The sequence below is a fragment of the Gymnogyps californianus genome, chromosome 7, assembly GCF_018139145.2.
Source record: "Gymnogyps californianus isolate 813 chromosome 7, ASM1813914v2, whole genome shotgun sequence".
Classification (NCBI taxonomy): domain Eukaryota; kingdom Metazoa; phylum Chordata; class Aves; order Accipitriformes; family Cathartidae; genus Gymnogyps; species Gymnogyps californianus.
In genome coordinates, this window is record NC_059477.1 from 26,680,994 (window position 1) to 26,706,422 (window position 25,429).

A 25,429-nucleotide genomic window follows, 5' to 3' on the forward strand; every position below is an offset into this window, starting at 1 on the left:
CCCGTGCCCACTCCCCTCCGCAGCTGAAGTGTTACCACAAGAAGTTTCGCAGCCCGACCCGTGACGTGATTTTCCGCGTGCAGTTCCACACGTGCGCCGTGCACGACCTCGACGTCGTCTTTGGCAAGGAGGACCTGGATGAGGCGTTCAGAGGTAACTGCCCTGGCACCTCCCCACTCCAAACTCCCTCCTCCTCCTGCCCCTCTGATGCTGCTCCCATCACGGGGACGTCTGGGCACCCACCCCAAATCCGTCCCTGACGAAGCAGGGCACCCCTTCTCCATCCGCAGGGTGCAGTGCTGCTTGGGGACTGGTGGCAGCCTCATCCCCTTCATTGCCAAAAACAGTACCGATGCGGAGGGGCTGCCTCAGGGTTGTTTTGGGGGCTGAGATGCACTGCCCCATGCCAGGATATCCCCTACCAGCTCCTGGCCTTGAGCTGGCCTGTGGGCCTGTTTGGGGTGGCCGTCTGGGTGCCATTGGAGGGATGGATGGAGATGGTCCCTTTGCTCTGCTCTCTCCCTGCCAGATGACCGCTTCCCTGAGTACGGGAAGGTGGAGTTCGTGTTCTCCTACGGCCCCGAGAAGATCCAAGGTATGGCTGGCTCACTGCCGTGGGAGTTGGGAGCTGGATGCTGGCTCCTTTCCCACTCCCCATCTCTATCCCCTGCTGCCTCCCTTGCAACCTCCCCCTGCCCTGTTTGCAGTCCCTTTGTCACCAGGGTGGGATGAGGGGTCCAGGTGGTGAAGCTGATCTAGGAGCACCTGTGGGTGCCCTATCGCCCTTGCTCTTTTCCCCAAGAGGCCGTTCTCTGCAGCACTTGCTGGCCTGGGAGAGAGGGAGGGGATGCTTGGGAATGGAGGACACCCCGCGCAAAAAGTCAAGACCTAAACATGCTCACTGTCAGTCCGTCTGCCTGTCCCTAGGCAATCCCGAATGCTCCAGCCAGCCTTGTACACCTTGTTTGTGGGTCTTGATGTACATCCTGTGCCCATCCATCTCTCTCAGTGCCCCCGTTCCTACATGACTCTCCTGCCTTGCCCTATGACTCCTGCCCTTTTTCCCTTGCCTGCACCTTCTCTCCATCTGCTCCCCCTGTCCCACCTGTGCTGGCTCCATTGTCACCCCGACTGACTGTCTTGCCTCTTCCCAGGCATGGAGCACCTGGAGAATGGGCCCAGCGTTTCCGTGGACTACAACACATCTGACCCACTCATCCGGTGGGACTCCTACGAGAACTTCAACATCCAGCGTGAGGACAGCGCAGAGGGCGCCTGGGCTGAGCCGCCCCTGCCCAGCAAGCACCTGGAGAAAGGTTAGGGCTCACGGGGCGGTCGGTGGCCAAAGTGTCCCCATGGGAATCCCCCCACCCCAGGGAAGGGGACGCCAGTGGGCAGCAGAGCTGAGGGCAGATGGCTGCTGCTGGGAGGAGCGTGGCCATGGGATGGGAGAGGAAGATCTCATGGACTTTCCCTCCTGCCGCAGTGCCAGGGAGCTCAGGCTGTTCTTTCGGCGCTTTTGCTCTCAAAGCCCTGTTTGCACGGAGCAGGGTCCAGCTCTGGTTTAAGTCCCAGAGCTTTGGGAAACCCAAACCCCAAGTCTGTTGGGAGTGGGACCTAACGAGGGGACCATTAGGTCTCCCAGCTCCTTTCTCATGGTGCAAGCATGGCAGGATGTAGCTGTGCCTTGGTTTCCCCGGGCAATGACGATGCCTCACTGGCCCTGCAGGGTCTGCACCATTGCTCGTAGCTGGGAAAAGCCCCTTGAGCACCCATTTGGATGCAGCGAGTGGCCGCCCTCACCCGCTTGGCAGGAACAGGCAGTACTTGTATGTCGAAGGGTGATGGGCCCCCGTCCTGGCGGCAAGGGCACCTGTGGCCGAGCAGATGCCTGAGCTTTCCTGGCCCAGTCCGCACAGGCGTCCCCGGAGTGGGGACAGCTGCGGTCCCCGATGTCCCTGAAGGTCACCGGCTGCTCCAAGTGGGAGCTGTGGGCGGCCAGGCTCGCTGGGGAGGGTGGGGGCTCTGAGTGCCTGAGGTGGGCGAGGGGGTCTCTGCCCATGGTGGGGACATGGGACTGGACCCAGAGTGGCTGCGCGGAGCTGGCACGGGCACCTGCCTTGGCACGGGGTGGTAAACAGGCAACACATGACATGTGGGCTCGGCTACGCGGTGGGGAGCTGTGGGTCCAGCCCCAAGGGGAGGGGACATGTGCCCCACTGTGAGCTCAGACCATGGCTCTGCCCCTGCCCTGAGCTGGCAGCCCCCTCCTGCCTGCAGAGACCTGAGTGCCTCGGTGCATGTGTGTTCCCCTCTGGCCCCCGGGAGACAGCTGCTGCACTCCCAGCCCCTTGCAGGGCTGCAGCGGTACCCCAGGGCTCCTCTCTGTCCTGTCCCGGGGGTCTTGGTGGGTGCTGGGGCTGTGGAGCTACCCCAGGGCTCCTCTCTGGGGTCTCAGTGGGTGTCAGGGCTGCGGAGGTCCCTCCATGTGCTGACTGGGCCGTCCTCCCCGCAGGGAGGGTGGCGATGGAGAGTGAGGGCACCTTGGATTTGCAAACACTGCCCCGGTTTGGGGATGAGCCGGGACTGCCGGAGGGCGAAGCCACAGGCAGGAGGCTGCCCTCCGACCCATGGCAGTGCAGGCAGCTGTGAGACAGCCCATCTATAGTGGGTGTCCCCCCCGGTCACCCCATGGGGCACCTTGAACAGCGTCGGGGAGAGCTAGCATGGGCTCCGGGGGCTCCTGTCTTCCTCCCTCTCAGTCGGCACTTTCTCTCTTCTCCAGCCCGTCCCAGGCTGGGATGGGGACCCCGGTGCTCGGCTGTGCGAGGGGGGGTCCCTGTTTATGGTTGGACTCGCCTTATTTGGTCAGGGAATTGCATGCCACATTTTTGGCACCACCAAGCGCGAGCGAGCAGCAGCCGGGGGCGGAGAGGGGTGAGGCTGGCACCAGGACCCACGCCGGGGTGGGATCAGCCGCTGCTCCTCGTCCCTGCCACTGTCCGTCCCTGCCGCTCGGCGAAGGCTCCCCGCGGACCGGCGCCGCGGATCCGGCCGATGGGATCGGGATCGCCTGCCAAACGGTGGGTCCCCCCCGCGCCGCGTCTCTGCTGGCCACAGCTGCTCTCGGTGGAAGTGGATGCCCTTTCTCTGGCAGCTTTGTCTCAGCATGGGGCACCCATATGGGCTGGGGGGGTGCCTGACAGGGTGGGATGACCCTGTGGGACCCCGAAGCTGGAGGGGCAGGTGGATGTCTGGGGATGGTGCCTGTCCTGATGTTCCCCTCACCTCCACTGTGCTTATCCGCGGGGGCTTAGGGAAGGGGAAACTGCGTCGCAGCAAGGTTGCCGGCTGACCAAGCTTGCCCAGGGCAGGGGGCATGAGAGGGGGATCTGAACCCCTACATCTTGCTTTCTGGCTGAGGGGACCTGGCTGGGTCCAGCAGGCGGGGGCTGCTCTGCGAACCACCCCCACGGCACAGTCTGGCCCCGTCGGCGAGCTCACCGTCCTGGCTTACCCAGGCAGAGTCCCTGCTGCCTGCTGGGCTCGGGCTGCCCTGTGATCCTTAGCAAGAGTGTGGTCCGCTGGGATACCCCCACAGCCCCGTCCCACTGCCCATCATCTATCCCTGCACAGCATGGGGGAGGCAAGCGGCTCTGCCTGCCCTCCCTCCTCCTTGAAGGGGCTTTGGGGTTGGTGCCAGCTGCGTGGCGGGTTCCTGCTGCAGTCCCCATAGCCATCAGTTGGTGTTTGGAGGGTGAAGGGTGGTGATGGAGCACTTCTTCCTTTGGCTATTTTTGGGGTTCAGATGTCCTTTATCCAGGGTGGATGAAGGATGCTTTGCCAGCACTGTGGTGGCTCTCCTCGGGGGCCAGGCTGGCCCCAGGGAGGCAGGAGGAGACCTGCGGCTGGATGCAGCACTGCTGGGTTTGCAGCTGGTTGGAGGATCGCCACAGAGAAATTTTTGGGGTTCTGCAGAGGCAGGTGGGCAAATCTGGGTGGGGAACATCTATGGCCTGGTTTGGTTTTGCTGAGAAAACCAATGCTGATGGAGAACAGGGTGCTGGGGCCGGCATGGAGCTGGTGGAGGCGTTGTCCCCAGGGTCTGGATGTGTGACTGTGGTGGGGGGACACCAGGCTCTGCCATCCTGGGGTGGTGTGAGACAATGTGAAAGGGCTTAGACGTGTGTCCCGGACCCCGCAGCACCCTGTAATGACCGGGCCTTGGACCACCCTGGCTGGTCCTGCTGCACCCAGCATCCACGCCCCCCCGCCTCGCCTCCCACCTCTGTACCATCCCTGTCCCCACCGCAGGCTGGCCCTGCCCACCCCCCCTTTTTACCGGGGCTGGAAGAGGGGTGGCCGGGGCCTGGCCAAATCCAACATCTGCAGGAGACTTGCTAAATCCCCACCTGAGTCATGGTTCTGGCGCGGGGCTCCCCTGCAGCTCAGCCCTGCGCGCAGGGCAGGGCTGGCCTGGGGTGGGGAGCAGGATGAGCATCCCATCCCATCCCTCCAGGGATGGGAGGTCACAGCAGAGCCTGAACCCCATGTGGCAAAGGTTGGAGTGTCCCAGAGCCCCCCAAAGCGAGCCGGATGCTGATCCTGCACCTTTCTGTGGGGCAGCAAGCCCCTAGATGGGGTCGCCGTCATCTCGTGGGGTGCATCTTCCCTAGTGAGGTCAAATCCTGCCCCACTTATCTGGGGCTGAGGCTGCCCAGGAGGGCGAGCCAGGCTGTGCAGAGGCGGAGAGCCAAATGGGCCAGGCCAGAGCTGTTAAATCCATCGCCGGAGCTGCCGGCGGGCTGCTGCTCTCCCCCCGCGGCTGGATCCGTCCCCTGGCCAAGCTTGGCGGGGAGGGGAGCCGCTGGCTCTCCTCTCGCCTTCGCCAGCTGACTAAAGCTGAAGGAATCTGCTTCCCCCTCCCCATCCCGCCCCTCTCCTCTGCTCTCCGCTCCGGCCGCAGCAAGGTAAGGGCTTGGCAGGGCGGGCGTTTTGGGGGGCAGCGGGAACCCGGCTGGGCTGGGTGGGGGTCCACAGGGAGTGTCTCCCCCTTGCTTCTCCTTATTCCCCATGGGAGAAACGCTGGAGCATCTACGGGCTTGGCTAGACATTTCGGCTGGACTGTGGTTGCTCCCAGGGCAGGGTCTGTCCTCTGACCTGGTATTTGGGGTTGTGATGTGGGGGGGTGATGGGGTTTGGTCCCGCTGGGACTGGGAACCAGGCAGGGCTGGGATGCAGGCAGAGAGGGACGGGCTGGTGGAAGCTCAGCCCCTTCTCTTCCCCCTTTAAACCGTCCTGAAAGTCAAAACCTGCCGGAGTGTGTGTGTGTGGGGCTGGGGCTGTCCCCGGGCAGCCGGGCTGGAGCGGGGAGCTCTCGGCCTGCCCTCCTGCGGGCTGCCTGCAGCTGCGCAACCGGGGCAAAAAATAAAACGGCAGAGAAGCAAGCAAACCTCGGAGGTTTTGGGAGGATGCTGACTTGGCGTATGCCACTATCTGGGAGCAAATGGGGCTGTGAGTCAGGGGGCTGGCTGGAAACGCTGCTCTCATCCCCTGCTGTCATCCGCGGGGGTGTGGGAAACGCACAATTTGGGGGATTAGAGTGGAGGGAGCCTCGTGTTTCGCTGAGTATGTTGGATCAATCGAGGAGTGGAGGCTTGAGCACAGGTTCAAGGAGGGGCCCGGACACGGGGTGGGCTCACCGCCACCTGGACCAGCAAATTGTCAGCACCATCCCAGCGCAGATTTTGCCTGGGATGGAGCAGCATGGTCATGGGCAGCTCCGGGGTGGACAGGATCCGTACTGTGCCTCCTGCCACGGGACAGGGTGGCACATGCCATCCTCAAACCAGTGCTGGCACGTCCATGCCATGCTGCGGCACTGGCGGGGCAGGGAAAGGGGGCTGTGAAAACAGGTCGGGTTTGGCGTTGGCAGGGTCGGTGGCTCGGCCACGGCGAGTTTCCACTCTTCTTTGGCCGTGTGTTTGTTTAAGATGGAGAAACTCAAGTCATTTGGGTTTGCAGACCCAGCTGGGTTACAGCATCACATGTGGCCTGAAAGGACATCCCCACCCCGAATGTGTCACTGCTTTTTGGGGACAGGTGTGACGTGTCCACACAGGAGCCGGGCAGGGCTGAGGGTCTCAGACTGGGGGGGGGGGTCATGCAGCGGGGTGATGCTCAGCACTCGGTGCGGGGTGGGTAGGCTGTCCAGCTGTCCGTCCGTCTGTCTGTCGTGCCTAGGAAACAGTTAACGCAGCGCAGCCCTGCCTGTGGAGGAAGTAGTTAATATTCATAGCTAGGAGCTGTCTGTCCGGCTGTCCTCCCTCCATGGCTCTCACCCTCCCCGCACCTCGCTGGGGTTAACCCGGGCTGGGGCTGAGGCTTGGGCGGCCCCCAGCCGCCTTCCCAGTGCCTCTCCCCTTCCCCTCCCTCTCGTCCCTGTGTGGTCCGGGGCGGAGGGGAGCACAACCGCACCTCCTCGCCTCCAGCCCATCTCCTGCCTCTGCCACCTTCGTCTGCTCCATCCTCCCCTCCGTCGCCCCGTGTCCTGGGGGGGTGCCCCGTATCCGAGCCCCTCCGGCGCCCCGCTGCCGTCGGGGTGCCCCTCTCGCTGGCCCCGCAGGGCACGGCGCTGGGGAGGGAGTAGCTCCCTCTGCGAGAGGGAAAGCACAGCAAAAGGGACAAACGCCAACCAAAGCCAGCTCTGGGCCGTCAGCTCCTGTCCTGGACGGACACACGGAGCCGGCCACAGACGCCGTTCGAGCTGCCACCGCACCAGGTCTCCCTGGAAGGCTCTGGTGCTTGAAGGGGCGAAGGAAAGGGATTTTGCTGCCCGCCCCTTCTCTTCGCCTGGGATCTTTTCTTCCGTCCCCTTTGGTAAGTCCTGATTTTGCTTTTCTTTGAGCTGGATGGGATGGGGGAAAGGGCTGGGGGTGGGTGGGGAATTCATGGCCGTGGTGACCCACTGCTCAGGGGCTGGGGTTACTTCTTGCCATCATATCTGGGCACAGGATGAAACCAGAGCAGGGGGGCTGAGCTCTTCCCCATGGGACTCAGCCCGCATCCTTCATCCTACAAAGGGTCCCGGGACCCCAGGATCTTCCCTGCCGGCTGATGCTCCAGAGATGCCCGGGGGCCAGGGCTCTGGGTGGTGGGGAGTAGAGGCAGCAGGTGGGATGCTGCTGGGGGCAGGACCAGGGGAGACACGGTGGTGCCCCAGCCTTATCCTCTGCACTGGTGCAGAGCCCCAGCCAGGATTTGTGCTGGTGCACGATGCTGTATGGTGCACCCCACTGGGCGTGAGACGGATGGCTGGGATTTTGGGGATGCGAGCTGACCCCCCTTCCTGTTGTCACGCATGCCCTGGACCAGTTTTTCTCCTGGGTGTAGCTGCAGGGTGCTGGGGAGGGAGAAGGGCAGAGCATTGCCCTGCCAGGGCAGCGAGCCTGGCAGCAGGGGTAGGACCAGGCTGGGCTCAGCGCTTCCCCCAGTTGCCTTGATACTGCCGGAGCAGATAGAGCTGGAGCAGAGCTGCGTCCGAGGCTGAGCCCTGGGCAAACCCATCCCATGCTGGGATGGCACAGCCTGCCAGGCTGGAGCTGCTCTGACCTTCAGGGACAAAATCTGACCTTGCTGGGAGCTGCAAATGCTTTGCAAACGGGGAGCCTGCTGCTTTGGGGACTGCTGCTTCAGCTAAGGCAGCCTGTCCCCCTTCCCTTGGTCTTTTTTGGGGGATTTTATTCAACTTCTCAGGTGACAAGCAATAGACGGTCATATGAGTGACAGCGTGGCCCAGGGGTGGTGGAGGGGGCCTGGGAGTGGTGGAGAAAAGCAGGATTTGGCTCTTGGCATCAGAGCCCAGGGGGCGTGTGGGGACGAGGACAGGGTGGGCAGTCAGGTGTGGGGCAGAGCAGCCGTGGGACAAGGACTTGGCTGATGGTGGAGGCGTCACGGCCCCTTCCTTGCTTGCTACCCTGGTACTGCTCTTGGGGTGGGGGCCACCAGACCTCCCCATGTCCCCACCTGGCCGGAGGGTCTGGGAAAGGTGGGATGGGGTGCTTGGGGCTTTCTGGTTCTGCCGTGAACCGTGTTGTGCCTCATCCTGACCCTGCTTTGAGACATTTCTCCCAGCCGTGGGGCGGTGCCCAGCCCACAGTCTAATTAAAGCCTTTCCCATCTATTTTCTCCCTTGGCGCCACGTGCTTTCATTTATATTTATTTATTCCCTTTTCCTTTCTATTCCCCTGCCCTATTTATCCCAGCCCCCATCCTGGCTCTTGCCCTGTTTCCTGGGACTGGCCAGCACCCATCACTGCCATCAGACAGGAGGGCTGGGCCTTTTCCCTGGCTCCAGGCAATGTCTCAGCCTCTCCAGCATTGACGCTGCCCCTGGACATGCTGCTTTTTCCTTTCTCCCTGCATGGGAAGGGATTCCCTCCCTCTCTCCCCCTTTTCCCCTGTATGGGAGGTGTTGCGGAGTCAAACACTGCCGGTTCCTGGCTACACTGGCTGGATGAGGGAGCTCTGAGTCTCTGGGAGAAATCGTGGACACCCATCCTCATCCTTTCCCGCGCTGAGTGCCCGGAGAGGACCTCGCTGTGTGGTCCTGGGGCATCTTTAAGCCTGGGGGGGGCTTTGGGGCTCCGCTGCCTCCTTAGGATGCTGCCAACGGGAATTCGGGAGTGGAAAATCAGCAGTGAGGAGGGGGCCCTGACTTCATAGGACTCCTGCTGGGTTTTATTACCCCCCTGTGCTTTACGGCGAGGGAGGTCGGCGGCACGGGAACTGCTGGGGCACGGGTGCAGCGGCGTGACACTGGTTAAGCCGTCCCGGCTCGAGGCTGGCTTTCGGAAGTGTTTTGCTCGCAGATAGGAGCGCTCTGATTTCACACTATCGCGTTAGAGCCGTCTTCCGTCCCTGAGTCAGCCGCCTGGCCATCCGCCAGGGAAGAGTCATTTTTTCCTCCAAAAGAAAGTGTTTAACGCTGCTCGCAGGCCCTTCCAGGAAACCTCGGCGGGGAGCTGGAAAAACAGGAGTCTGCAGCCCAGCCAGTGCCGTGCACGCTCTGGCGGGGGGGACACGGCTTGGGGGCCATCCCCATTGCTGTGTCAGTGGCCGGGGTCCCTCTGTGCCCCCAAAATCTGGCTGCCCCATTTGGAAAGATTTAAAAGGCGCAGCTGGTTGTGGTGTTGGGGCTGCCGGACGTGATGGGAGCTGGGGGGCTCAGAGCTGGGGTGCAGGGTTGCTGCTGGTGATGCTGCTGTGCCCTGGCTGCCCCCCAGCCTTTTGGGGCTGCGGAGCGGAGCTGGCTACTCGCACCGGCCTTGAATCACGGCGCCGGGGCGCTTGGTGCCTTCCTGGGTAGGAGATGCTGCATGTTCAGGGTTGGGCAGAGGCGCTGCCTGTGCGGGAGCTTTGGGGCAGCATCTGGCTGCGAGGAAAGCTCTGGGGCAGATCCGCCTGGCCTGAGAGAGGGAAGGGGAAGGACAGGAAGGGTGGGAGCCTGTCTGTAGCCAGGGAAGAAAATGTCAAGGATAGGCAGCTGGCTGGATCCATGCATCATCTGGGAGGAGAGCGGGCAGGGAGAGGGAAGGTGGGTCCGTGGTTCATCTGTCCTTCACCCGTGGGCTGAGTACATCCATCCAGCTGGAGACATGCAGAGCTATGAGGCCAGATCCTAACTGCCTCCGCCCCTCCTCCTGCGGCCCGAGGTACATCTCCCCCACTCTCCCCATTTGCCTCACCGGTGCCGTATGGCCCTTTGGGGCCGGCTGAGCCCTGTGGAGCAGTGATGGCCGACTGTGTAGGCAGCCCCAGCCCTCACCAGCCATGGAGGGCGATTGCCAGGAACGATGCCTGGAAGTGGGGGGGGATATTTGGTGAATCCCGGCGGAGCAGGCGGTGCTTGCAGGGCAGGGCAGGACAGTGTGCGGAGCGGGGGGCCGTGGGGGCATGGGGGTGGTGGGGGTCTGGCTCTGGTGTCTCTGCATGGTGGCGCCTGTGGGATTGCGGAGGGTGCCGAGGAGACGGTGATGCTGGTCGTTAAGCGTTCTGGCGGCACGGAAGAGATCGAAACCACCGGCTAATGGGACCCATTAGCTCCGTGCAGAGAGCCAGCAATTGATCTGGGGTCTCGTGTTCGTTTCTCCCCTTGCAGAGGTTGGGCACACGCAAGGGCCCCTGGACGGGAGCCTCTACGCTAAAGTGAAGAAGAAAGACTCCCTCCACAGCAGCACCGGTGCCGTCAACGCCGCCCGCCTCCCGCTCTCGGCAGCGCCCAACCACGTCGAGCACACGCTCTCGGTGAGCAGCGACTCGGGCAACTCCACCGCCTCTACCAAGACCGACCGGACCGATGAGCCGGGGGTGCCCGGGGCACCCAGCAGCCAGGCGGTGCTGAGCCCTGAGGAGAAGCAGGAGCTGGATCGTCTCCTCGTCGGCTTCGGCTTGGAGAGCGCGCCGCCCATGCACAACCACGTGCCCGGCCCCGTACCGGCACGCCTGCCCGCCATGCCGGGCCGCCACGTGGTGCCGGCTCAGGTGCACGTCAACGGGAATGCCGCGGCGCTGGTGGCCGAGCGGGAGACGGATATCTTGGATGACGAGCTGCCCAACCAGGATGGGCACAGCGTGGGCAGCCTGGGCACGCTCTCCTCCTTGGATGGCACCACCACCGCCAGCGATGCCGGCTACCAGGAGGCGCCCCGGGTGGGCAGCCTCTCCTCCCTGCCCAATGGCCCCTCAAGCTGCAACGGGGCTGAGAAGCTGCTGAAGGAGGGGCTGTACGACAGTGAGCCGCTCTCCAACGGTGGCTACCCCTACAACAACCAGAACGCCCTGACGGGCCACCACCTCCGCGACCCGCTGCCTTCCTTGCGGCCCTCGGCATCTGCTCAGGACCACCTGGCCGGCTACCCGCAGCGCCCACCGGGCTCCCACGCCCCAGGCTGGCTCCAGCCCCAGCCGCTGCCCGGCTCCCAGCCCTACCTGTACGGCTATGACTCCCCAGGCACCTACCGCTCCCGGTCCTTCCCAGCGGTGGACACGACCAAGTATGACACGGCCCCGGCGCTGCCCCAGGCCCCGGCTCGCAGCACCAGCAGCCGGGAGGCCGTGCAGAGGGGCTTGAATTCGTGGCAGCAGCAAGGAGGGAGCCGGCCACCTTCCCGGCTGCAGGAGGGTGGCGTGGAGAGCCACAGCCCCAGCGTCTCCAGCTGCAGCCCCCAGCCCAGCCCGCTGCAGCCTGTGCCCCCGCACAGCCACAGCATGCCCGAATTCCCCCGGGCACCCTCCCGCCGGGAGATCGAGCAGTCCATCGAAGCCCTCGATGTCCTCATGCTGGACCTTGCGCCTGCCGTCCACAAATCACAGAGCGTGCCTGCCACCTCCCGCCAGGACAAGCCAGCGGGACCACTGCTCTCCTCCGTCTCGGCCCAGCCCATCGCCAGTCTCTACACCCAGCCGGCTCCGCAGGGGGCCCAGCCGAGGTCCTTTGGCACCTCCGTGAGCCCTGTGGTCTCTGAGCCCAGGGGCAAAGCCTATTCTCCCGGAGAGTCGGACTATGGGGTGCAAGAGTACCGGGAAACCTATTTGCCCTACAGCTACCAGTTGGCACCGGTGCCAGAGCCGAGGAGCTACAGCCATGCCCCGGCCGGAGCATCGATGGGCATCCTCCCACTCAGCACCTCCTACAGCCCTGTGGGGTCTCAGCAGCTCCTTGTCTCCTCCCCGCCTTCCCCCACCGTCCCAGCACAAACCCAGATGCCCCCCAAGGGACCGGAGAGCTACGAAGACCTGTCGAGGTCAGCAGAAGAGCCCTTGAATCTGGAGGGCCTCGTGGCCCACAGGGTGGCAGGTAGGATGCTTTGATTCCTTGGGGGGACAGGGGGGACCGCATGTCCTGAGAAACCGGAGCCCGCAGGGGTGGCATGCATGGTGGAGCCGGGGATGGGAGATGCGGCGACTCCTCGACCGTGCCGGATCTGCGCTTGGGACTGAGCCACCCGCCGTGGGGGCACACTCGGCAGGGGGGCAGCCTGTGCCGCTCTCCTTTGCCGAGACTCCCCCTTGCAGCTTGCCATCTGCAGCAGCACCACCCAGAGGTGGGGAGAAGGGGTGGCCGAGGTTGTCGGACCCCCCATCCTCACCTCTTTGGGGTATGGGACTGGTCTGTCCCCTGTGGCAGGGCCGTTTGCTGGGTCCCGGGGGGATTTCTCCCTTTCAGGGAGAATACGGCCCAGTTTGGGAAGATGTTTTCAGCTCTGGCTGAGGGTGTCCTGCCTGGACCCCACCTTGGACATGATGCTCTCCCTGCCTGGAGCATGCTCTGGTGTAAGGTCCCCGCAGAGCACTTGCCTTGTGCTTAACATAGCTGGGCTCCTCCCTGATTTCAGCACCCGCTTTCCCCCCAGCATGCTGGGCTTGGTGCTCAGACCTCCTCCCCGGTGCTCAGACCTCCTCCCCGGGCAGCCGCGGTGCTGCCGGAGCAGGGGGGCCAGGGTGCAGGCTGGCAGCAGCCTTTCTGCCTTGGTGGTCCAACCGGCTTGGCCCTGGGTGATTTGAAGCTTGACCTGGCCTTGGGGCGATGACTGGGGCTGGGAAGGCATTTCCCAGCCCTGCCAGAGGGGTTTGGTGCAATGCTCAGGTGGGTGCAGCGCCGAGCATCGGTGTGGTGGCTAGATGAAGGCGTTTGCTCTGTGCCGCAGAGGGGAAACCGCGTCCTCTGACTCCCTGCCCTCCCGTGGCTCCAGCTTGGGGGCTTTGGGGACACAGAGGGTCCCAGCCCCCCGGGAAGGAGTTGCTGTGGCCCTGCGGCAGCTCGGTGGCCTCCCTCCCCGTTGCTTCGGCTGCAGTTGTTGAATTGCACAGCGACATTTGGGAAGGGTTCGGGGCTGTGGCCAGGCTGGGGGCCAGCTCGTGATGCTGGGGCTTGGCAGCTCTGTCCCTTCCAGCTCTGCGCTCAGTCCAGAAACTTGCCCGGCATTAGAGGGAGGGGGAAGAGGCTTGGCTGGAAAAATCGAACAGCACCAACCTCCCAGGCGCGGGGGCTGAGTCACTGTGGCACCGGGGCGGGGGGCAGGAGGGGTGCCAACAGCGGGCATGGGGACAGGGGTGGGTGGCAGAGGTGTTGGGGGCAGTTTGCATCCATCCGAACCCGACCTTGGTGATCCAGGCCAGATCCACAGAGGCACACGGGGCTTGTGCAGAGGGTTTAAACAAACCCAAGGACACACAAATGCCCAAACTGCGCTGCGCTGTATGTCTGGACTGAATATTATAAGGAGCAGGTCCTCCCCCTCAACTATGGGAGGAAGAAGATGGGGTGGAAAAGAGGAGAACCCTCAGGAGAGGAGCAGCAGTATTTGCAGTGGGTGGGAAATGGATGTTTGATGGTGTCTACCAAAAAATCCATGCCCTGCAACCCTGGGGTCAGGTCCTCAAGGCTGGGCTGGGGTCACTCTCATCCCCCAGAAGCCGCTGGGCTTCCCGGAGAGGAGAGACATCCTGGGGACAGTCCCCAGCCTGCGGCCACCTGTTCCTGCTGGAGCTGGGCTGTCTGTGCCGAGGCGGGGACAGCGCGGGTGGGCGGCCTGACCTCCAGCGGGAACGATGTGTCCTGAAGCCAGTGCCGGGAGGGGACGGCTGATGGGGATGGTGGGGCACGGACGGGTTTGTTTACATTCCCTGCTGCTATAAATTGCCTGCGTGTCCCGGCACAGCGATGAGGAGCATCTCACACCTCCTCTGTGCCCGGCGGGGGAGTGTTCCCATTCCCGCTTCCCACTGGTGATGGAGGAGAAGAGATGGCACAGGGCAGCGCTGGCGTCCCCAGTGCCTCCCCACAGAGAAGAGATGGTCCTACCATCCTTCAAGTCCCCATCATCTCCCAGCGAGGCATCTGGGGTCATCCCTTCTTGTCCCAGCCCTGGCCATCCCATGATGGAGGGGACCTGCACGGTGCCAAGGGGACAGTGACGGGCATTTATGGCATTGCACAAGGCCATGTGTGGCTGGGAGCCACCATTGATTTCCCGTGTAGGTTTAAGCAGTGCCTGGAGCCAGGCAATTTGGGTGATGGGAAAGCAGCTCCAAGATGGGTCTGAGCTTCCTTGGACCCCAATCTTATCTGTTGGAGCCCATCTAATATTTTCTCTTGTTTTCTCTCTCTGTCTCCCTATTGTATCTCGTGACATTTGTCCTGTCTTGCCCCTTCCTCTCCCCATGGGGGACTGTGTCTGTCCCGTGTGACCTCCCACCCTCCTTGCACCCCCCGTCCTGGTACGCTGGCAGAGTACAACGCCAAGCTCAGGGACCTCAACAAGAGCACCAAAGCCCCCCGTCCTCCTCTGAACCAGCAACGGTCCTTCTCCTTCTCCGGTTCGTTCATTCCACTTCCCACCTTCCTTGTCCTCCATCCTTCCCTATCCATCCTTCTCCTTCCATCCCTCTCCTCCCTCCTTCCTTCTCATCCTTCCTTCCTTTTCCCTTCTTCTCTCTTCTCTCTCCTTCCCCCTCATCCCTTCTTCCTCCTCATCCCTCCTTCCTCCCCTATCCCTGCATGCTGAGTGCTCCGTGTGTTGCATGGATGTGGGATGGAGGGAGGCTTGGGAGACCCTCCCCATGCAGGCTCGATCCCCTTTCTCAGCAGGGCGGTGCTCAGGGCCCCCCTTGACCTCCTCCGGTGATGGTGGAGCCCCTGGCCCTGGCTACAGACTCCCCTGCCCATGCTTGGTTTTGCATCTCATCCAAGCCTGGCACTGCTCTCTGGTGGGATTTCATTGCTGGGCCAGATCCGGACCCTCGCTCCAGCCCCGCCGAGCTTGGCCCTGGCCGTGGCTCACCCCTCGGGGAGGCAAGGGCTGGGGTGCAGCTCCACAGACCCCAGGTTCAGCTAGTTCCCAGCCCTGCAGGGTCTCACCTGCCTCCGTCCAGGGGTCCCCATGGGTCTGTCTGCAGCCGGGGGATGTGGGCTGCGGAGGCTGGATTTTAGGCGATGTGACATTTGTTCCTTGGAGGTGAGTCTGCCTGGGTGCTGGGGACCTGCTTGGTGCTTGGTTTGCACCCACTTGTCCTGGGGTGAGCACGAGGAGAGGGATGGAGAGGGGCTGGGGGCAAAGAGTGGGCTGGGCAGTCACCACCTTTCTGGGTGACCTTTCTCTCCCCACTGGCACCTTGGGTTTCTCCCCAGGAGGACCAAAGAGGTTTGAACCCTCCCAGTCCTCGACACAGAGTAAGGTATTTTGCCGTGCCCATTTGCGGCGATCAGGCTGGGAGGCGGGGAGCAGTAGACATGTCTGTGCCCGGTGGGACGGGGCGAGTTGGGCTCTGGCAGAGAGTGGTACAGGGCAACGTCTGCTGCTGTTCTCGTGCAGGCAGGGAGCGAGTTTGCATCTCTCTTTTCCCTGTGCGTCGTGTGTCCTGGTCTGGCTTTAACTGCTGGGTGCCGCATCCCAAGGGCCATGGGATGCTGCTTTGCCCTCTCCTCTCCACTGTGGGAGTGTTGCCCAGCTCTTGCCTGGCAGTAGCTCCAGCATCTCATGCCCAAAAAGCAGCTGCCTTCTGATTTGGCCTAGAAACCCAACTCCCCAGCTGCAAAACCACCTGGGTTTAAATTCCTCCTGTTTCCTCCTCTCTTGGCTGTTGTGCTCCTGCCCTTCCCCAGCCGTAGAGCTGTGCTGAGTCCAAGGGCAGGACCTTGCTGGGAGAGGGTTGCTGCCAGGTTAGGGAGTTAAATGGGCAGCAGAAGGGGTGGCAGTGCCAGAGGTGGTGGGGGCGAGGGTGGGGAGCAGGGTGCAGGCTGCTGTTCCCCCTTTGTGATGGGGAACCCCCCTTCCTGCAGCCAGGCAGGGCATCCCTGGGGGGCTGGTGGCAGTACTGTGGCTAAGGGAGGCTGTACGTCTTCCGAGGGGGCACAGCAAGCGGGGGAAAGGAGAGTTTGTTTTTTAAGCGTAGTTTCCAGCCCGTAAATCACCTGGGGGGTCGGGGGAGCCGTGCTCAGAGCCTGGGTTTCCTCCAGGCTTTGCTCCGGGCAGCCCATGAAGTTTCCCACTCTCTGCTCCTGAACAATGAGTCCCTTTTTTCCCCTCTCCTCCCTCCCCTCCCCGCGGCCCCCGCCACTTTCCATGTCTGGGGAGTGGAGCAGCCAAAGCCCGGTGAGCTCCTGGGTATCCTGATGGGCCAGATCCAGCACCCTGCGGCTGGGTGACACACAGCCCCGGGGATGGAGCCGGGGGTCCCAGGCTGCAGATGTGTGATGTGCACTGACAGCCAGGCTCTGGCGAACTGCTGTTTGTGCTTCCCAAATGGAAAATGCAAAGCAAGGCAGGCGTGCACGACTCGAGGAGCCAGTCCCTGCCTCTCCGCAGTGCTCGGTTGCTGCAGCTCATTTTGGGATGGGCCAAGGGATGGTCCTGGTGATGCTCTTGCAGCATGCAGGACACCCCACAGTGCACAAAGTAGAAGGACAAAAAGAAAATCTAAGAGTTTGCTTTATTTTTTCCCAACATTTTGTTTCTCCCTATGCTCACAACTCAGGGCTTCATTCCCTTAAAGTGAAGAGCAGCGCAAAAGATATAGAGTGGCCCTATATGATGCTGCCCATGCCTGCAAGGCAGCTTTCCAGGGACCCTCTCTGTCCCCCTGTCCCCTCCACGGGCCTTTTTAATGGCCATCCCCTGTGCCGGCGAGCACCTGCAGAAGGGATCGGGAGTTGTGTTTCAAAGCCGCTCTTAGTGGAATTTTCCAGGCCGCCTCCTGCGGCTGGACGCGGCCCCGTTGGCTCGCGTCCCCCGCCTCACAGCCCGGCCGCCTCTCCCCCCTGAGCCGCGATTTTATTGTTGTTGCCATTCACTGGGCTGATTATTTAGAAATGCACCCAGGCCACCTCCCTCCCTCCCGTGCTCCCAGCCCCTTCCCAGCTCCCAGCCCTTTCCCCGGGGCCGGGAAAGCTCCAGTGCGGGTGCTGGAGAGGTGAAGAGGGGAGGTCAGCGGGCGTGAGGCGTGGGTCCCGCACGGAGCCCCGGGGAGCGAGGGGAAGCAGCTGATGGCTGGTTTTCCTCCGCCAGCCCGTGGGAAAGGAGTTGGTGTTTGAAAAGTGCATTTCCTGGAGCGTGATGCTGGCCTTTTTTTTTTTTTTTTTTTCCCTTTTTATCTTCTTTGCCCCCCCCAATGTGCTGGCCAAGGGGAGCGTGAGTGCTCCCCAGCTCTGCGGGAAATGTGGAGGGGACAGTGCTGTCACCTCTGCTAGTGGGGCTGAGACCAGGGGTCACCCCACTGCCGTGTGCGTCCCAGGGAGGAGCAGGAGTCCCACGGGGCTCTGAGCTGCGCCCGTGATGCTCTGCGTGGTTCCCCTGTGCCAAAACCGGCACCATTGTCCCTGAGCCCTAATTAACCTCTTTGTCAGGTGAGATGGGGCGGAGAGTGTGTTTGGGCCCCGCTGGGTGCTGGGAGAGTTGGGGTTGCACCCTTCATCCCAGCCCCCCACGCCCCCCTGCCCTGCACTGGCTTTGTCCCTGTTCCTGGGCTTTATCCCTGCCCATGGGGATCGCCAGTGGGATCTACCAGATCCCAACAGCCCGGAGGAACCCATTCTCCCATGGTGACTTGCTTGCTCCCTTCTTCCCCCCAGGCTTTGGGCACCGGTGGCTCGTGGTGCTGGGGTCTGGGAAGGAGGTTTGGGGGGAGATGGAGAGGAGATGCCGATCTCCCCTTTTAGGAAGGCTTTGTGCTGGGGGTAGGAGATCAGCAGTGGTTTGTTGGGGTTCCCTGCACCATCCCTCTGTTGGTGTCTTTCCTCTTGACCCGGTGCTCCCTCTGCCTTGGGGACTCACAAAATCAGGCTTTTTCCGCTGCTGTGGTTGAAGCCGCATCCGGCTGTGGGAGCAGGGATGCAGCCGAACGCGGCTGCCCTGGTGCTGGGGGATTCGGCCCTTTCCCACCGTGACGCTGTCAGGAGGTCCCGGTCCTCTCCAGCTCTGTGGGGTTGGGCTGGCTGGGCTGCTCACAGGATGCTCGTGCCCCTCACACCCACTGCTTGGGGTTGTTGTCCCTGAGCCCAAGTCTTCTGGTGCTTGGGAGGGCTAGTGCAGCGATCCAGCCACTAGCCACAACGCTGCCTTGCTTTATTGCTTGGCCCTGGGCCACCGCTGTAGGGCATATCTGCTCCAGCTCAAAACTGGCTGTGCTGGTCTGGGAGTTGGATGCAGGTGAGTGCTGAAGCTGCCATCTCCGCTGGGCAGAGCCCCCTCTGTGGCACACAGCCCTGGGGAGACCTCTCAGATCAGCCCTGGAGCATCTCCTGCTGGTCCTCATCTTGGCCGGCAGCTCCTCACCCATCTCCCACCCTGTGCTTGCCCCGCAGGGGTGCAGTCCCGGGAGAAGCCCCCGGAGGAGAGTGCCGTCCCTGCCCACAAGCGGACCCCCAGCGACAGCCACTATGAGAAGAGCTCGCCGGAGCCCAGCTCGCCCCGCAGCCCCACTGTCCTCTCGCCTGAGGTGGTCAGCACCATTGCGGCCAACCCTGGAGGGAGGCCCAAAGAGGTGTGCTGGGGTGGGGGTGGTGCTGGGGTGGGGGGGTGGCTGATGGGGGCAGACACCTCTGGGGAAGGAGAAGGCTTGGAGGCGGGTATGGGACTTTTAGCATCCGCAGCATCCCGGAGGGTTGGGGGTCAATGATGCTTTTTGTGGTGGTGGTTAGCAGGGAGGAGGTGAAAAGGAGCTGTTTAATTAATCCAGTACATCTTTGGTAGAAGCAACCTTGCAACTAATGAAAGTCCCTTCTCTTAGTTTCCCACTTGGAATGTAATCTGGTACGCTGGAAACTATGTAGGCTATTGGTATAATTTTAAATTTCTGTATTATTTGTACGGATTAATACAGTAGGAACTTGTACAGTATGATCGTATGCCAAATGGAAAACAGCTACAGAGAGATTTTAGATAGAAAGGGAATAGCTTCTTCAGCAGCCCTTTACAACTAAGCCCTTTACACCCTTGGGGTGTCCTGGAGGTTTGTGCCCATCATAGGGATGGGACTGACCCTTTCTCCTGCTCTCCCCAGCCTCACCTCCACAGCTACAAGGAAGCCTTCGAAGAGATGGAGGGTGCCTCTCCCACCAGCCCACCCTCTGGCGGCGGTGAGATTTCTCCCCCCACCCCAGCCTTCCCCGTCTCGCCACAAACCCCTTACTCCGACCCCTGTAAGTGCCGCGGCTCTGGGAGGCGGAGGGGCTCGGTGGGTGGCTCTCAGCAAGCCAGAAATTCGCCAAGGGTCAGACAGCTCCAGGCTCCAGACACCCACCGCCATGTTAATCGCTCCTCCTCTCCTTCGTCCTCTCTCCTCCACACCCCACCACTCCATGCTGCCATCAGCATCCCGCTGCCATCAGCATCCCATGCTTGGCACCCTCCTGTCAGCTTTTTCCCACCCTCCACTCACTGGGGCATTTCTTGGATGGGATCCCAAGGCGGGATAAGGAGAGAGGCAGGGTCCGAAAGACAGCATCCTTTCACCCTGTCCCGATCCTGCACCTCCCCATCTTTCCTACTGGCATGGCAAGAAGGGCTGCGGTAGCAGACAAGTCGGGGGGAGGCGGGAGGGACTGAAGACTGGCGGGGGTCAGGGCAGACCCTCGCATGCCGTGCCACTTCTCGCTCGCTGTTTCCAGGGCAGGAGGGGGAAAAGGCTGGGAGATGCCAGCCCTTTGCATGCAGCTTGTCTCCGCTCCTCTGGCGTGGCATACCTCCTTTCTGACTAACCCTGACTGCACAGTCGCGGTGGGTTTGTGTGGACTGGGTTTGTATGACCGGCTCGAGCAACAAACCCTGATGAGCAGCCTCACATCAGCACAGCATGACTCAGGCTGGACCAGTGCAAGGAAGCAGCCGGTCAACTGGGAAACCCATCAAAACAGACGGCAGCCCCCTCTACCCTCCCCAAAAACACTGTTGTAGGCTGGATGCTGAAGGATGCTCTAGGGCTGGGGATGCTCAGGCTGGGCACAGCCTCCTCTGATGCCACGTCCTGGTCCCAATGGGGCTGCCTGCCCCCCGTAGCTCAGCCCATGGGGCTCGAGGCTGTTTCCTTCTGCGCTGTTACTGTGCCTCCCCTGCAACGCACTGGCGTTTGAGCCCTGCCTCATGGGATGCAGTGACCGGAATGTGGGAGCGTCCCTGGGGCGTTTGGCAGCTTGGAAATGGCCCTGTTGTTCCAGGGGACCTGGAGAGCTCAGCCCCGGGGCAGCAGGTCCTTGGCAGTGGGCCAGTGGCTCTTTTTGGGGGATGAGTCACTCGCAGAGGTGACGGGGACGTGGCCTGGAGGCAGCGCTTCTTATCCAACACCAGCTGGGGCAGCCTGGGAAGTTTGAAGCTGCAGCTTGCAGGCTTCGCCAAAGTGCCCCCCAAGGGGATACAGGAGCGATTCTCCTCCATGGGGAGCCGGCAGTCCCAGGGGAATTCCCGGCCCTGGGAGGACCCCACCACCCGTCAGCCAATGGAGGCACGAGCTGACATCACAGCTTGCGGCCGACCGTATTTTGGGAAATCAGACATCCGCCGGGGAAGGCGCTGCCGTCTCGGTTTCCCAGGGACTCGGCTGCTCCAGCCTCAGGCTGCTGGGGGGACCTGGCCTCCGGGCGAGGGTCTGGCTTTCCTCTGGAGCTCCCACCACCCGCCGCCTCCCGGCCTCGCCGCGGGCCCCCTGCCCGCGCCACCAGTCGGGGACGTTCGAACGCTGATGGAGGGATGAGCCCAGCGGTCCCTCTTGCTGGAGATAAGACCTGGAGGTCTCCCCCGGGGAGATGCAGCATTAGGAAGATGGGTCAAACCTGGGGGGCGGGAGGGGAGAGGAGGTGCAGTCGGCTCAGGGAGGTCCACCCTGCCCCATGAAACCCCTCCACCCCGCACTGCCAGTGCATCCATACCATAGCCATACATACATACGCAGCTCCTCCTGGTATGTGCGTATGGGCCCAGAGGTACAGACCTCATGTGTGCATTGTCACCCCTCGGGGAACATGCTCTGTGCCAACATCCTCACCCGCCTGTTGAGCTGGTCTGGAGGGTGGGGTTTTTTTGGCAGTCCCGCTGCCCCTTTTGGGGGGGCGATGAGCTGCTCTGGGACAGCCCGGTCCCAGCTCAGCCAGACGGGGGGATCAGCAGAGGGGGGTTAAGGTTTGGGAGAGCTGGGTTGGAGGGACGGCTGCTCGCACAGGGGCAATGAAAGAGGCTTCATGTCTACGGTGGGACCATTCCCTTATGGGGACGGTGCTGGGAGATGGGGTCTGGGCCTGTCCTGGTGGGAATTGCCCCCTTTCTCCATCCTGCCAGCCCTGCGATGGGGCAGGCTGCTTGTTCCCGGGCACCTCCCACCCTGTGCCCTCTCCCAAATGCAGAGGGGGATTGGTGCCCTTCCCTGGGACGTTGCTTCATATGAGGATATCTCTTCCCAGCAGCTCCCCATTGCAGCCGGTGGGTGGGATGGGTCACGGGGGCTCTGAACCCCTGGACAGCTCTAGCCTTTCTGAAGCTTTACCTCCCACCCCTCCACTAACGCTCTTGTGTCCCCCGTGCCGACAGTGCGTTCTCCCCCCGGGCTGGCCAAGACCCCACTCTCAGCACTGGGGCTGAAACCCCACAACCCAGCCGAGATCCTGCTGCATCCAGTGGGAGGTGAGTGTGGGCATGGGGGCTGCAGGTGGTTTTGGGGGCGGTGGGGTGGGACGGGGGCAGGGATCTGTGATGATACCTCTGGAAGGGTCCCCTAGTTGGAGAAGGCACTTCTGCCTCCCTTTTGGGGCCAGGTAGCCCTGGGGTCCTTGTCACCTCCTGTGGGCACTCTGGGACTGTGTGAGGCTGGGGGGTTGTTGGTGCTGCCCTGGGGGACTCAGCCCAGCAGGATCTTCAGTGGTGGAGGCTGGAAAACCCCAGGGTCCTGCCTCCTGCCCAGCCCCATATTCTTGCCTCCCTCACCCCCTCCATCCCTTCTCCTCCCCAGCACAGCTGGAGAGGGTTTGCTCTCTGGGAGCCGAGCCTGTCAGCCAGAACAGTATCCAGAGCCCTCTCCATCCTGGAGAGTGGTCCCCGGGTGCAAAGGCCCTGCTGTCCTGGGGACGTGTCCTAGAGCAGCCTGCCAAGCCAGACCTCGCTGCTCCCCAGCACGCAGGGCCCCTGCCTGAGCCATCTCAGGGCTGAGTGTAACCTCCCCAAAACCCGGCTGAGCCTGGTGGCACGGCTTGGCTGAGCCCGCCCAGCAAGACCCTTCTCGCTCTGCCCCCAAGGGCGAGCTGATGCTTTTTTAGTGCTTGCTGGGCTTCTCGGAGCAGCCCTTCATGGTGGCTCCCTGCTGGGCTGTTCCCTCTTCTCCACCCAAAAACAGCCTCCTGGGTTTTGGACATGATCTCTGGGATGCCCAGGTGAACCCTGGGGGTGTCTGAGGCCGGGGGTCCAGTTTGGGGTGCAGTGTTGGGGAGGTGTGGGGCTCTCCTTTGCGTTCTTTGTGCCCCTGCCTGAGCAAGGCAAAGCTGCTTAACTCGGATTTCTCTTTCTTTCTGTCTCGCACCTCCCTTCTTCCTCTTCTTCCTCTTCTTCCCGCTCCTATCGCTCCCTTCCCCCTCCATCTCTCAGAGCTAGAAGGGGAGGCGGGCAGTGACTCTGAAGAAGGTAAGAAAGGCTTTTCTTTCTCTGTCTCTCTCTTCCCCACTCATCCCCACTGTTGGGACCATCACTCAGAGCAAGCTGTGGCTGTCTGTGCCAGCAGCCTTCCCTTGCACTGGCCCCCAGGGATGTAGGAGCCTGAGTCTTGCCCGTCCCGCTCCCTTTTGAGGAGGGGAACATCGTGCCTTGTGCCATGGTTGGATTCCCCGGTGTCCAAATTGGACCTGGAGGTCTGTCACGTTGGGTGGCGATCATCCATGAGGGCTGAGACCTCTTTGTTGGTGCGTGGCATCCTTGCCAGCGGCACGCCAGGGATGCTGGCACACTGTGGCCAGCTTCGGATGAGCCTGGCGGAGGGCTGGGAGCAGCAGCCCTGCTTTTGGGCTCCTGCCCCCCCCCTTCTGGCTTTCCCGCTGCCGTTCAGAGTGAAAATAAACCAAAGTGCAGCACAAAAGGTCAGCAGGCGCAGAGGCCACCAGCGTGCTGCCGGCTCAGCCGGACGGGCAGCGGCACAGCGCCAGCAGCCAGGGCATATCCTCCACCAGCCAGGAGGCTGCCCAAATTCCCCCCACCTCTCCCGTCCCTGGGCTGCGCCTCTCTGGGGATGCTGAGGATGGGGCTGACCTGGGACGTCAGCTCGGGAGTGGCTGTGCTGATGGAGGAGGCACTGTGGGCTCTGGGGTGACATGTCTCCTGGGGGGACAGAGGCTTTGGGAGCGGCTGTGATTCCCCAGAGTGCTGCCTGCTATCTAACAGTTGTTGGGTGGTTTTGCTTTCTTCTTTAATGAAACTTTGGGCCCTCGGGGCCGGGATGGGGAACTGTGTGTTCAAGACGGGTTTTGAGGAGAGGATGTCTCTTCTCGGCGAGTTTGCGATGCTTCCTGTGGCCCTGGGAGCCATCAGCATTTCTCCCTGGGAGTTCCTCAAAATGCACGTAGCCCAAATCTGAATGTTGCGTAATATTGGAGAAAGTGTTTCCTTGAAGAAAATGTTCTGCTTCCAGAGCTGATTTTTCAGTGATGGCTTCTTGGGTACATTAAAGAAAGAAAAGCTGGGATAAAACCAGGCTTTTCCCTCCTAAGTCCCCCCCCAGCTTTACTATTTCTGTCCAGCTTTAAGCCTCCAAAGACCCAAACAACACCTCTCCCCTCCTTCCCACCAAACCCTTAGGAGCTCAAGCTGCATTGCTTCTCTGTTCCCATGGCACTCCAGCCGCTTGCATGATGGTTGACCCAGAGCAAGGATGTCTGGTGACCCCGTGCTGGCCGGGCCGAGTGGCCACCACCAGCCTCTTGCCCTGCTTCATCCTCTCTGACAACATGATGGTTTTTGGGGGGGTTGAATCTGCAGTCCTGAGAAGGGACCAGTGTTTTGGCTTAGCACCCTCTGCACTCAGCCGCACACCTGAGGATCCCTGCCCCTCTGGGCTCTGCTCAGCAGATCCCAGCCTGCATGGGTGGGCTGCGCCTGGGGCTGGGGGATGCTCTGGCAGCGCAGGAGCTCGGGGCCTGGCTGCCACCTCCGAGGAGGAGGCTTTAAAACAGCCCAGCACAGTTGCAACGCTGGGGATTTCTGGCCGGAGCGCAGCCCTGCTCAGATTCGGGATTCCCGAACGACTGCCCACCTCCCTGGTGACTCACAGCCTCTCTATTCTCCCACTGTCTTCCCGTCTCTGGAGCCTCTTCCAAGAAAACACCAGGAAGCAAGATCGGATTTTTCAACCTAAAAAAAGTCCTGCCTGAAACTTCCTAGTTTTTTAAATTTCTTCCTTTTTCCCCGTATTGAACCAAATGACTCAAACCAGTGCCCATGGTCACACACCTCGCTGTGGCACACGTATGCTGTCCCCCCCTCCCTGAGCCCCCCGGCTCCTGCCTTGCTTCAGCCCCCACCTTTGCAGGAGGGGCTGGCATTTTCACAGCCCTTTGGTCTTAACCTCTTGCAGGCTGACTCATATGTACTGTCTGGCTAATTTTAGTCTGGGGTGGGGAGCTGGGGGGGAAAAGTGAGTAGCTGTGAAATTAGTTTAATTACCTAAGTGGCGATGAGTTTCTTGCAGCTGCCCTGGGCGTCCTCCTGGGCAGTGCCTCGTCCCTGTCACTCAGAGCCACGTGTCCTGCCTTGGATGCTGGTACCCAGCCCGTGTTGACGTCCTCGGTCTGGTTTTGGCTCAGATCTTTCCTGGAGTGGTTGAGCAGGGCTGGGCAGGGAGATCAGCCCAAGGGATGGACTCCTCCTCCCTGCCTGCAGGCGGACGGGGCACAGAGATGCTGCGGGGGAAGGAGGGGGACACGTGACAGTCTTTTTCCTTGCAACCCCCTGGTCTGGCACCGAACACAGAGCTGTGCATTGGCGTTGCTGGCTGCAAGCGTGCCGGCTTGCCAGCAGGCTTAGCTGGAGCCTGGCTGTTATGACTAATAATAATAATAATAATAATAGTGTTTGTCATGCTAATTACTACTGCGGAGCCGCGTCAGGCATGGCCAGCCTGGAGCCAGGGACCTGCAAGGATGCCCGGCCCATAGCGTTTGACGCCGGCGGGTCTCGTTTAGGGTGTTGTGCCCCAGCACAGAGGCAGTCAGCGACACGTGCCAGCCGAGGTGTGACACGGCTGCAGGGGCACGGGGGGATGGGGCTGAAGCTGCAGCCCCTTCCTCTGGTGCGGCTTTTGCGGGGGGGCTGGGGGCTGCGGAGGCTATCGTAGGGATGGGGACCAGCCTGGATGGAGCAGGAGGCAGGGGGCAAGGGAGGAGGGATGGCTGGGTCTGGCAGCTGCC

The 25,429-nt window shown here is 62.0% G+C and overlaps 1 protein-coding gene across 1 annotated transcript in view; it reads left to right on the forward strand.

Annotated features, from left to right (window-relative positions):
- Positions 1 to 25,429, forward strand: part of TNS1 (tensin 1) — a 44,606-nt gene that overhangs the window by 9,579 nt on the left and 9,598 nt on the right. Inside the window, exons 11-17 of the mRNA XM_050899709.1 lie at positions 24 to 153; positions 530 to 595; positions 1,155 to 1,316; positions 10,160 to 11,857; positions 18,362 to 18,540; positions 19,060 to 19,135; positions 21,576 to 21,668. Of these exons, the coding sequence (XP_050755666.1) occupies positions 24 to 153; positions 530 to 595; positions 1,155 to 1,316; positions 10,160 to 11,857; positions 18,362 to 18,540; positions 19,060 to 19,135; positions 21,576 to 21,668 (2,404 nt within the window). The remainder of the gene's footprint in view (positions 1 to 23; positions 154 to 529; positions 596 to 1,154; positions 1,317 to 10,159; positions 11,858 to 18,361; positions 18,541 to 19,059; positions 19,136 to 21,575; positions 21,669 to 25,429) is intronic.